This window comes from Natrix helvetica, assembly GCF_964273705.1.
Source record: "Natrix helvetica genome assembly, chromosome: 4".
In the NCBI taxonomy this organism is placed as follows: domain Eukaryota; kingdom Metazoa; phylum Chordata; class Lepidosauria; order Squamata; family Natricidae; genus Natrix; species Natrix helvetica.
Genome location: NC_138550.1, coordinates 19140765 through 19154080, shown reverse-complemented (window position 1 = coordinate 19154080; position 13316 = coordinate 19140765). Strand labels below are relative to the sequence as shown.

General features: G+C 38.8%; 1 protein-coding gene across 1 annotated transcript in view; it reads right to left on the bottom strand.

Annotated features, from left to right (window-relative positions):
- Nucleotides 1-13316, bottom strand: part of ATM (ATM serine/threonine kinase) — a 77391-nt gene that overhangs the window by 2327 nt on the left and 61748 nt on the right. Inside the window, exons 49-62 of the mRNA XM_081950024.1 lie at nucleotides 13096-13313; nucleotides 12387-12594; nucleotides 10192-10296; nucleotides 9042-9200; nucleotides 8667-8805; nucleotides 8173-8255; nucleotides 7863-8003; nucleotides 7262-7378; nucleotides 5713-5862; nucleotides 4357-4522; nucleotides 3032-3118; nucleotides 1694-1808; nucleotides 1404-1467; nucleotides 6-142 (exon numbers count right to left, since the gene is read on the bottom strand). Of these exons, the coding sequence (XP_081806150.1) occupies nucleotides 6-142; nucleotides 1404-1467; nucleotides 1694-1808; nucleotides 3032-3118; nucleotides 4357-4522; nucleotides 5713-5862; nucleotides 7262-7378; nucleotides 7863-8003; nucleotides 8173-8255; nucleotides 8667-8805; nucleotides 9042-9200; nucleotides 10192-10296; nucleotides 12387-12594; nucleotides 13096-13313 (1889 nt within the window). The remainder of the gene's footprint in view (nucleotides 1-5; nucleotides 143-1403; nucleotides 1468-1693; nucleotides 1809-3031; nucleotides 3119-4356; nucleotides 4523-5712; nucleotides 5863-7261; nucleotides 7379-7862; nucleotides 8004-8172; nucleotides 8256-8666; nucleotides 8806-9041; nucleotides 9201-10191; nucleotides 10297-12386; nucleotides 12595-13095; nucleotides 13314-13316) is intronic.

The window sequence follows — 13316 nt, the reverse complement described above, 5'->3', positions numbered from 1 at the left end:
CTTACTTTGCTTTTTTGTTACATCCTTGATCAGCGCTACTGAAGTTGGAGCTGACATCAGCTTCATCTTCTGACCTTTGCTGCAGATATAGAGCTTTCAGAGGATTCATGGTCCAGTCAAAAAGAGGGTCATATAGAAGCACCTAAATATCAAAGGAGACACAATTATGTTTCTAAACAGAGCATTCCACTGCCCATCTCTTATAGCAAAGTATTAGTTTTATCAGCGTAGCGTAATTTTTAAATTAACATTCTAGGGCAGGGGTGTCCAAACTTGGCAACTTTAAGACTTGTGGACTTGAAGTCCACAAGTCTTAAAGTTGCCAAGTTTGGACACCCCTGTTCTAGGGGAAAATTCAGAATTGTTCAACCCATAAATTCAGCTATTTTGAACTCTGGTTCCATCAAATAACCAACTCAAGTAAATAGAAGTAAGGTTTCCTCAATTTGCAATCCCAAGTGTTATATTTTGTTACTGGCTCTTATTCTCTGTGGACTGAGAGGAAGAATGCTCATTCAAGGATTCTCATGGCTGTAAAGTATATGGATTTTTTATTTTTATTTTGGGAGTATAGCAACTGAAGTCTGGAAAGGAGATTTGCAGTTCCTTCCCAAACCAACACTTGATAAATATGTTACTACACAATATGCAATTCAATTTGAGAAGTTTCTACCATGAAATGTGGTGCTGGCTACCAGCATGGCTGGCTTCAAAAAAGGGTTGGACCAATTTATGAAAGTCATGGTGATTGACGGCTGTCAGCTTTGATGGCAGTGCGACTGCCTCTGAAGACCATTTGCTGGGTGACTTTGTTGTGCAGTTGGGTGGCTACTGTTGAGAACAGGCTGTTGGACTAGATGGGCAGAGGTCCTATCCAGCAGGCCATTATTTAGGGTCTTACATCCTTTCAAAAGCCTTCAAATAGCAATTTAGATGGAAAGATTCTCTTAGCACTTAATTCAAAGTTCCAACATGATTCATGGTAAACTATTATCCGTTTTCTGGAATCTGTGCCTGCTGTTTGCCATATCTTTGTATCATCAGGTCCAAAGCAATACAACATGAAGAGCTTTCTGAATGCCTTCCCAGGTTGGCCTACTGCTTTATTTTTTTACTTGGCGTTAAAATGATTGTCAGTCTAATATTTCTTGTACTGCTTTATTGGAACATGAATTCAGAATGACATTAACAAGTTTCAATAATGATGCACTATTTGTATTATATTACCTCCATTCCAATATTCACTGAGATAGGAGAGGAATCAGAATTTTTAAGCTAGTTACCAACTAAATTGTCTTTTAGGATGCAAAATATTAAATATGGAGTATAGTAGTCCAACACACCAAAGTATATTTAATATAAGTATTACTTTCAATGTTATATTTAAGCCAAAAAACACTTACTTCTACAATAGTTAGCAGGGCTTCTTGAGAATTTCTCATAACATTCATAGTTTTTTCACAGCATCTAAATGATTTCCAAACAGATTTTTAATGTCAAAACCAGTTTCTATTTTAACTTTTATAGAAAACCTTACAATGCATTTTTTCTGGGTAAATAAAAGTTTACAATCAGCTCACACGGGCCACCTTTTTATAAATGGAAACGGTTCTTACCAACTCAATTTCCCAAACTGTAAAAACTGAAATCCTGGCATACATAATGCTAAAATGCTTTGAAAGGAGTAACATACCTCCTGAAGACTCCCTCAACACCAGCAATGCCCATGCCATCAACTATGTCTCTTGTTAGCCTAAAAGGTACAGTCTCTGGAGTAGGAAGGATTTTGCCCTGCTCGAAAGCAACGCCTAATGGAGAAAATAAAGCAGAAGTCGAAGGCCACTGTGTTAAAAGCACCTTCCTCAGCCTTCATGTACCAATACAGCATTAAAATATATATTTTAAATGTCAGAAAATGCAATTGGTAATTGCAGCAATGAGGTAACAGTACATATTTTAATGAGTATGAAATCACAGGTAGTCCTCCATTTACCACCATTCATTTAGCAAACATTCAAAGTAATGACGTCGCTGGTTATAACTGGGCTTTGCGTTCCAGCGTCCCAGCTTCTCTGTGAACATGTGATTGAAATATGGGTGCTTGGCAACAGGCTTTCAATTACAACTGACTGCATTGCCCCATGATCATGTGCTCACCATTTGTGACCTTTCCCACCAGCTTCTCCAGAAAGCCAATGGGGAGGCTGGCAGGGAAGGTCAAGTCATAGGAATAAAGCTCCCATATTCATGCACCATCTCCTAGCCACTCTGGATTCACACTCCCAGAGACTTGCTGCACCTCCCTGTCACCTGTGCACCTTCCCCTACCCTCACGGCAACTGCCTGGCATCTTTGGGTCATTTTGCACCTGGCAGCAGCCACTTACCTTCCCTGCCATCCTGCTTGTGAGCACCTGGGTCTTACAACTTTCTCTCAGCTTCCCCACTGATTTGGTTGTGAGAAGCTGGTAGGAAGTTGCCTCACCTAATGACTATGAGATTCAACGGACCACAGCAACCAGGAGTGCAAGGATTGCTGTCGCCAAGCAATTGTGCTTTATAACTACCTGCTTAGGGATGGAAATTCAGGCCCCAATTGGCATTGTAAATTGAGGTCTACTTGTTGTGTCTTTTCAAAAACAGGGGCAAGAAGAAATATAACCAATCTTGTCAATGTTTTTGGAGTTCACGGTATAACTTTTGCATTTTTTTTACTTCATTCTTTTTTCATGTTACACTGTTCCTTTATGACTCAATAAATGGTAAAGCTCTATGCTGATGTTTAGAAACTTGAGACGTCCCCTCTTACATCAATATTGTTCATGGGATAGCTTTATCCTTCAGGCAAAAAGCCTTAGCGCAAGCAATGACGCACCATTTCATACCTGTGAGGCTTTTCTTCTTCAGATAACCATGCAATACGCAGGAGAAAGAGCAGAGTTAATCAGAATGGTGAACCCGCTTATTTTTTATAAAGCTTGAATGGGATTCGCATCAAAATCTAAACACTTGATTCTTTGCTTGGTACGTACCTAGATCAATATGTACAAGTTCTGCACTTTCTTCATCTAACAGAATATTCTGTACATGCCTGTCCCCGAGACCAAGTATGTAGCCAACTGAAATGGGAATATCCAAAATTAATCCAGAAGTACTTGTATCCAGTCTTTTATTTTTTTAAAAGCCTACTGCAAATATGAAGAGTGGATTTCTTCCCTTTCCCCACCATAATCTAGCAAGACAATCCAATGCACCAATAATGCCCTGATTTCAGAAACATCTCTTCAAGGGGAATAAAAAGCTGCAGACAGCCAATAGCTAATATATACTGTATGGAGCTCTGGTACAGAGCTAATATTTTCATATAATTATATTTCTGTATTGATAATACATACAACATATATATTTTAAACTCTAATTAACAAAGTAAAGCATAGTTTATTTTTCATTAGCTATTCAAATAAAACACCTCAATAAAAATAGGAAGATAATAAAAGTAACTATCTACACAATCTATTAAAATATTTAAGTTACCAAAAATGAGTTCATCATTTTAAAAAGCACAAAGTGGTTAAAAGTTAAGGCTCTGCAAACCCATCTTGGAGTTTCTGGAATCCTATCTGAAAAATCAGCAGTGTAGTTTCCTGCCTTTTGAAAGGGAAAGGCCCAAATAATACATCAATAAGGAAGGATGGAGCTACTTGGAGTGTTGTACCTTTCTTAGTCTGGCAGCCAGAAACATTTCCAATCACAACTGCCAATTATTAGTGGAATGATATCCATGATTTTGAGATGTAAAAATGACGGTGTATTTCCAAAGTCGACTTTATATATGTTAAAAGAGTTTTCTGTTGAGATGGGTGGCTATAGAAATCAATCCACTAATCAAATAAACAAGCAAGCCAGCCAGCCCAGATGCAAACAACTACCGGGGGGTGGGGTGGGGACGTGACTGACAGCATCTGTGTGATGCTTCCCTGTGCCCTTTACATTATCCATCCTACAACTGTGGCTCTTGTCCTCCTGATAAATATTGGACCACTTCTGACCATCTAAAAGATGCCACCTGCTAATTTAAAATAATACTATCCCCCCTTCCATTCCAAAGGACAAAAAGAAACAATTTGCCTTTACCCAGATCTCCAAAGAACCATCTTACTGTTTTTGCCATTCCCAAAAGTTAAATCATCAAAAGTTTGTCTTCATTTACAGCTACTGTTGCCTCCAAATTGCCTACTCTTTCTCTGCAGCAACTCCGCTGGCAAAGAACTCTTCATAGAAAATTAATAAAATTCCTTCATTTAATAGTAAATATGATAAGAAGCTTGATAAAACAGTTTATTATATTTTATAATACCTATAGATGAAGTGGCAACACTTCGAGTGTATGCCAACCTTTTCTCAAACCACACCGCTGGATCCAAAAATCTTTCCATACAGAAATAGCGAAACACAGGTTGAAAATGCTGGCATATATCCATGAAAAGAGTGTATTTTTCTTCAAAATCTTTCTTTTGTGCATCCTTTGAAGGAAACCACAAATTAGAGATATTTCTTTCTTTTCTCCTGTTAATTTTGAGTGTAGTTTCTTTTATGTATGAATAGAGATGGCATGAAAAATGCTTTCAAATACAACTAGCCTTGCAATTACAGAAGAAAATAACATCTCTTTCCTACAAAGTATGAATGCATATGAAAATGAGCACAAGATATTCTGATAACATTATAAAGAAACACCATAATGTGGTGGATAAAGTACTGAATTTGGTAGGGCTCCCTCATCTGGACAGCAAGAGAACCTTTAAAACCGATAAACAAACAAACAAACAAATAAAAAAATACCTAGTTGGATTTAAAGCAGTGTTTCTCAAACTTGGCGACTTTAAGTCCTGTGGACTTCAACTCCCAGAATCCCCCAGCCAGCATAGCTGGCTGGGGAATTCTGGGAGTTGAAGTCCACAGGACTTAAAGTCGCCAAGTTTGAGAGACACTGATTTAAAGAGAGATTTTCTTTTTGCTGCCATTGATTGATCTTCTAGAGTTCTGCAATTAAAATAGAATAGCCACAGAATCTGATAATGTTGTCTGGATTATTGCAGAGACTACATGTAGTGCTATCTTTGAAATTTCAGGGCAACTGGAACTGATTAGTAGGATCCTATCGGCAGTGCCAGGGAGCCATTTCTGGGTCAACTCAAAATGCTTATTTTAGCTTTAATTGGCATTTGACACCTTGGGATGAGATACCAAAAGAAATGATCATCTGCCAAAAATGGCTTCCAAATTCATCGGAGCATCATGTCACAAAGTGAGGGAAGGCAGATAGCTACAAAAGGAAATATTTTTTTCCAGGGGTGGTATCGCATCCGAAGACATTCTCCTCGCAATCAGGGTTTCAAATATGCTATGTCCTTCTTCTTCTTGATTTCATGTTGGTTTCACTGTGCCAATGTGTCATCATGTCAATATACTTGACAGTTTGAACCATCTGTACCACCGCTTAGCTAAATTTGATTTGAAGACCAAATTCCTATTACATGATAAAGGTCTCTGAGGTCATATTACTTTTCTCAGTGAATCCTGGGCTACTGTTTGACAACATGACTGTCTCTCATGTGGACAACTGTATTTCTGTTACGCCATCTATTTTCTTATGCCCAGTTTCTACAAAAGAAGAAGCACTAATTGACTTGATTTAATATAGCAGACTTACCAACATTTTCTTTTGGCAGTCTAAGCTACTGTAGTCTTGCGGTCTATAGCGTTTGTGAGCACTGCTGTCAGTATTGATGAGGAATTCACCCAAAGGAATTGTGCCAGTGCACCACTCTAAGACGCCACTTCTCTGAGAAAGAGGAACAACCTAAAGAGGTAGACAAAGCAGATCCATTCCGAATTATATGATCTCTGGTTAATCAAGAAAGTGCTAGAGAACGCATAGAAAGATAGAAGAAAACTCTCAAGATAAAAAGGAAAGAAAGGGGACATGTACAAGTTGATTGTTTTAAAGCCAGTCTGCAATGAGGGAAAAGATTCAGCAGCTGTGAACAAGCTGTAATACATTTCAGTGGTAGATTTGCTATTTTAGATAGAAGAAATATATTGCTATATATTATTCATATTTTCTGGGCTCACACAGGTAGTCCTTGTCTTACAAGGGCAATTGGGACTGGAATTTTGATCACTAAGAAATGCAGTTATAAAGCATTGCCCCATTACTTAGTGACGACCCTCCTTGCAATCCCATTTGATGTTGTTAACTGAATCCCGTGGTTGTTAAGTGAGGTGAATCTCCTGCTGGTTTCCCATAGCCTAAGCCAGTAGGGAAACAGGAAAAAAGTTGCAAGTCCCAGGTCCATGTGCAGGTAAGCAAAGAGCAATGCGGTATGCAAGGTACGGCCTGGGGTGTGAGGGAGGTTAAATGTACACAAGGGCGGGAAAGGATGTTCGACGTGCATATCACAGAATGTGCACAAGGGTGTGTGTGAAAGGTGCTGTGTAGGTCAGGTAGTGTGTGCAAGAAGCACCACATGTGTGGGTGGAGTTGTGTGAGAAGCATGGCATGAGTCCAGGGGGTGGATGGGGATTCACAAGGGAGAAGACTTCCCTAGCATCTTGTGATCTTTCCTGTTGGCTTCCCCAAAGATTTTCAGAGGAAACCAGTAGGGAAGGCTAGAAATGGCAATCAAAAGACCACGGGGTGCTTGGCAACCAGTTAAGTGAGAATGGATTGCCAAGCACTCAAGATTCCAACCTTGTTCAGGGATGGCTGGAACTTTGTAACCACTATTTGTTCAGCGCCATTGTAACTCAGAACAGTCACTGAACAAAATGGATATCAGTCAAGCACTATATCAATTTAAATTGCATGAATATGGTTTAAAATCATTTAAATCATATTATAATCTGTCTAAAGAGTTTTGGCTGCTGCTCAAAACAGAAATAGAATAAATAAAGAAGGGTCCCAGGCTATATCCTCAGCAGATTCTCAAGCATCAGATGCTGGGCAAGGTCTGTGTCAGGCTCTGGAAAATTGCTATTATCCTGCGGAAGTCATTCCAAACTAGGCAAACACTTATTCTGTTGGAGGAGAAAGGTTGGCAACCTATTTGACCGGGGGTCAGATTCTGCAATCATCAGTTATTCTAGATGTTATGAATGAGAAGCAGCAGATGAACGAATGGTCTTGTACAGGGCAGTTCCTCCTGCATTCAGGGCACCAACATTATATCCGCAGCAGGCCATTTTTATGCAAAACTTGCCTTGTATCTGCGGATGGTCAGTTTTCTTTTTCTGGTGTCAGCATCTTGCTGTAGCAGAGTATTGCACATCTGGAAGACCTGTTGCATAACAGCATCCTGTCTCAGATCGTCACGTCCCTTTAAGAGATTTTTAAAAAAGGCAACAGGAATAGCATTGTCCCCAGAATAAATGTAAATGCGGAATTATATAACCTGATCCTATGTACATTCAGAGAAGCAAATGGAAATTGCATCCATGTAAATGTGTAAGGGACAGCAATGATCACAAAAAAAGGTCCCCACACAAAAAACCTCATTACCAATATCATATGCAAATCGTTACTATCTAAATTTTCATACAGTAAAATAAAAATATAAAGAAGCCCCCATGGTAGAGTCCTGACCCAACAGTGCAAATTCAGAATGGTACCGGAGGAAGAAACCGACGTTTCTTTGTATGCGCTCCCATACCAAAATGTTCCTCAACTGAGAAATAAGCTTAATAGTATGTATATTTGTGACTGAATATTTTATACCTATTCTGATGTGAAGAACTTGGCAGTATGCAAAAGTGCCACATCTATAATCCTGTTCATATTTCATAATGAAACAGAGAACTCACCTTCACAAGCTGCCTTCTCTGTTGTCCATCTGATCCAACACAATCTATTATTTTGGGTAGATTGACCCCGCCTGCTAGGCGAAATTCGGGTTTGAATGATCTTATTGTAATCAAATTTTCATATTTGCCACTAGGATCCACCTAAAACCACATAGACATTTAGATGAAATGTAGATATTTCTTGAATTTTGTCCCTCCCCTAACTGAAATGTTCAACTGAACAATAAAGGATGTTTCACTTCTCTGCTGCTCACAACACAACAGGACAAAAATGTTTACTGAGACTTAAATGTAACTTAAATTGATTTACCTTTATTTCCATGGTAGGTACAGCAACATCCTCTAGATTTTTTAACTTAATTAGAGGTTGATCGGAAGGAATATTTATGGCTCCTGAATAAACAATACATACCTCATATTAATAAATATTTGCTGTTCATTGAGTCAATATAACTTTTAAGGCCAGCACCCTTTGTCATACTATAGTCAATGTTTTGGGACTAGTCACTGAAGAAGTTCAGAATACATTTCTGATATTATTGAAAGTTATTTCAGAGGTTCTACCTAGCCACTATCAATCAATTTATTTTAATTAACAATTATTTTTGGGATTTATACCCTGCCAAATAAATCAACCCTCATCTGCTAGACATAGCAAATTGGAAAAAAATATTTACGACAGACAGCATTCATATATAATATACTCCAAGTAAAATACATTCTTGGCCGAATACAGTCCCCTTTACTATGGGGTTCGAACTAAGAATGAATTGATTCAAAGCATCCAATTCCCCCAATACATACTTCTGTGGGTTTTCCAGGGAGTTGCATCCATGTTTGCCAAAGTAATATAAGCATCACAAAGGGCTTCAACCTTTAACACCATATCAGGTCTTTTGTGTTTTACAATGTTAATTATACTGCTAGCAGCCGTCATTCGATCCTGCAGGATAAGGGTTTTTTTTTTTAAAAAAAAGGAAGTCAAAAATAAAATTCAAATGTGAAGTTTAAATTAATCAAAGACATAAAATAAATCTGACATGAGGAAATAGAAAACATTGCAGAAGAAAAAACTTGCATCCTCATCTTCAAAGCTGATAACATGCTCTAGGATTCCTTTAACAAAGCTTACTATTTTTTACAACTCGAAATAATGCAAAGCCAGTTAAATTTAAGTACCACGTCAAGAGGAGATGTTTCTTTTGGCAGATTTTTTATTAGTCCACTTCTTCTAGTCACTTCTGCCTTGGTCAGGAGTTCATCTTTGTTGGCATTAGCCAATGCCAAAATTATAAACAAAGTGTGATGTGGATGGTCAAGAGAAATTCTTGCTATAAGCTGTTCAAGTAAAATATTTAAAAAGTTGATTATTTAAAATAAAATATGAGCATTAAACAAGCATCAAAGCTTTAACAACAATGTTCAATATGCTTTAACTCAGAAGTACATATGGACCCGGAAAGCCTTACGTATGGCTCTTCCCTAAAGATTTATATTAGCTGTAGTTAATTAATTTACTTTCAGTTTCACTATATTTATATTAAATGAAAGTTAGTTTTTATCCCACTGCAGGAGACAACAACAATGGGGATCGGGATTGCCATTGCCAAGTGATGCAGTCATAAATTATGACGTGGCATGACCACATGTCTTAGCAAAGGCAATGTCAGGAGTCCCGGGTGCTGTCGTAAATCCAGGATGCATGGGTCATTAAGCAGGAAGAGCTGGGAATCCTAGGCAAAGAATGCAGGAAGTACAGTTGCCACAGTAGGTATGGGTACCATAGGTAGTTTTTTGGGGTCAAGGAAGTATCGGGGTGGGGGGCGGAAGGCAGCACTGGAGGCTGCAGATGGGTCAGCAGAGGCCACAAGAGGAGGGGAGTGCTCCTTACAAGTGTGTACTACAGAGAGCAGGGGGGATGATTGGCAGTACAAGATCTTTGGGATACATCATCACATGGACACCATGACAGAGGCAGAACTTCAAGGACCTACCACCTCAAGGACAGTCCATTTCGCTAGTGCCACTGTAACTTTGAACTGTGGACTATTTATCTTTTTGGGAACACCCCATCAAAAACATTTAACTAATATAACATATGTCACAGTGAGTATTTCTTGACAATTTGTTTGACCCTTAAGGCAGGCCCTGCTAAATCCTTTAGCATTGTCAAAATATCCAAAGCAAGGCAGAAAGGATTCTACTAGCTCAACTGTCCACATATTTTCTAAGAAAAAAAAACCGTGCCGCTCTCCTACCGTACCTATTTAAAATTCAAACAAAAACTCTATAATATGAGGAAGGTACATGACAATTGAAGATCAATTACATTATTCAAAATCTCATGAAATTTACTCATCCTGGTTCCCATTCGAGCAGCCAGCTGGTACATCAGTGGCAAGAATTTGTAGGATGGGATTTTCTGGGCCTCCTTCTGTTGTGCAGAAGAGCATGTAAAATAGAGACAAAATAGGAAAGTGCATTTAGTATTTAAACAGGGACAGACTTCTTGACAGAGTAAGATGCTTATGTAAGTTTTATGAATGCCAGACAGAATGGCTATAATCCATTACTATTAATATGTCTCAGCAATTAAATGTGGAAATATCATTATCTTTTGAGTAAAAGAAAATGATTATACTAATCTGATCGGGATCTAATAACCCTTGATTAACAACCATTCCTTTAGTGACTGTTCAAAGTCACGACAGCACTGAAAACAAATATTTGTGACTTGTGTTCACATTATAACTATTGCAGTGTCCTGTGCTCATATGACTGCAGTTCAGGTGCCTGGCAATCCTCGTGCATTTATGATGGTTGCAGCATCCTGTGGTCCTGTGATCACTACTTTCAACCTTTTCCTTTGAGAAGCAAAGTCAATACTCCTGTGATGACTCACTTAACAATCACAACCGGGACGGCTGGAACTGCTGTCATAAGTTGGTTCAGTCATGAACTGTTTTGCTTAACAACTGCTTCATTGAGCAATGGAATTGGCAATTAAGGTCATTAAGCAAGGACTACTTGTATTCCCAAGAAAGCCATGCAATCATAATACTGGTTGCCAACTAGACTAGCAGATCTCTTTTATATCTAAGCCCCTCTGGATGTTTTCTTCCCCTTTGCTATAGAGGCAACCATAGATTACCAGATTTATAGACCAGACTGAAAAATAAAACAAATAAAGCCACAAAAGATTAATTGCTTCGTATATATGAATCAATGTGGAACACAATTAGGTGTTTATGCAAGGTGGATCCTTTCTTATACTAGCCTGAAAAAGTAACAATCGAAAATGCTATGAAGATGGCAAGCTGATGCTAATTAATTCAGATAACCATGCCACATATCCCAAGAACAGAGGCTAATGAAGTGAGGCAGGCATAATGAGAGTGAGAGAGAAGAAACGAAGAGTGTGCCAAATGCAATGCTTTAGTTCTAATCATTTCTCCATGTAGGAGAAAAACAAGATAGTATCTTTCAAACTAATCAACTATATTTATCTAGCAAACACCAGCAACAATAATGAAATAGTACAATGCAAATCTTGTTCTGATTTTTGATAAACTGTAAATGTAGCATAAAGATGCACAAAACATGCAAAATCCAAATAAAGCTGACAACATGCACAGGTTTTTTTTTTGCTTTGTTTTTTACGACAGCTGGATTTACATGATAAAGGCTTAGGATCCAAATTAAAGATTCACAATATAAAGGCAGCTGGCCCTGGATTCATCCTCAAATGTGTATTTGTGTGCATGTGCACCTTTGAGTCAACACTGACTCCTGCCAACTGCCTGTATAAGTCTTAGCAGGTTTTTGATCAATGTGTCTGTCTGTATGTCTATCATCTCTCTTATTCTGCACCATCCATCTCACTTAAGTACCATATTTTTCAGACTATAAGACGCACCAGAGTATAAGACGCACCATGATTTTGAAGCGGTAAATTAAAAGCGTTTGCACAGGGGGGACATGCAGAGCTTTGGGAGGCTTGTAGAGTGCTCCTGGGGCCTGGAGGCGCCAAAAACGAGCAAAAAATGGGCCATTTGGGGGGGGGGAAGGGCATGCAGAAGGTTTGGGAGGCTTGTAGAGTGCTCCTGGAGGCTGGGGGGGGGGGCAAAAATGGCCTGTTTTGTGCTCTTTTTTGCCCTCCCCAGCCCTCAGGAGCACTTTGCAAGCTTCCCAAACCCTCTGCATGTCCATTTTTGCAAAGGAGGGGTGGTCGGTAGACCAAAACGACTTTATTCAGTGTATAAGACGCATCCAGATTTTCACCCTCTTTTCTGAGGGAAAAAGGTGCGTCTTATACTCCAAAAAATTATTCTTTTTGAAAGTAGTTTGCCATTGCCTTCTTCCTAGGATTGAGAGTGAGGGTCTGGCCCAAGGTCAACCAACTGGCTTCGTGCTTAAGCAGGCCAAGCACTCAGTCTCCTGCTTCCTAGTCGCTGTACCAAGCTGGCTCTCAATCTGAAGCAACCCCAACATGAAGCAGAAAAATAAGACTTCAGCAAGACCAACCTGAATCATTGCATTGACTTCAGAAAGTCCAGCATTCTCAAGCCAGAGAGAACAGAGACGGAAGATCCACATGTCATGCTCTTCTCCACTCAATAAACACATAATGTAGTTCTCAACTGCTTTGCATAAGAAACGCTTGCGATCTTCTTCCAGGGCACGAATTGCACATTCATCTAGTTCCAGCTCCCTCTGAATTTTCACAGTATACCTGAGAGGTACAAAATGAGAAATAAAATCTCCATCCAAAAACTCCTCTGTTTAAATATTAATGATTATGCAAAAGATAATTATACAATTTTCCTGCAAGAAACTCATTGTTAAACCACTTGTTCCAAGAATATCAGGATAACATAGTGAAATTAAAGAGTTCCAAGTTAAAAAAGACCAGGGCCGTCTTAATTTTCTTTTTATTACAGTAGCGTTGGTTTGCATACCTGCAGCTTTTTAAAGGAATGAACAATATCATGTAAAAACATCCTAAAAATAGGAACAAATAAGTTGTGCTTAAAATTTTTAAATGGCTAAAATCTCAAGATACCTTGAGAAAATAGATTTAGCTATCATACCAGGTGGCAATTTTATTACATATTATTTAAAAGTTGGGCATGGATGCCATCTTAGTGTTTGAAAAATACGATGGTGTCCATGATCACTTACTGAAAACTTCAACCAATTTACTACCATGGCCAGCTTCAGCTATGAGTCTTACCGATTAGTCTGAACTTTATGCTCCCTTAAAAGGCCAACTTCATACTTGGCTTTCTTCAACAAAGCTTGCTTATTTTCAAACTCTGATGATTTCATACGATCCTCAATTCTTTGATACTCGGTATCCGAAAAGCGAGCCAAAGAGAGAAAAGCCTTCATCTTTCCTCTCTTCAGCTCATCGCTGCTGTCATCGTTGTGATTCCCAGCAATTTTAACTGCCTG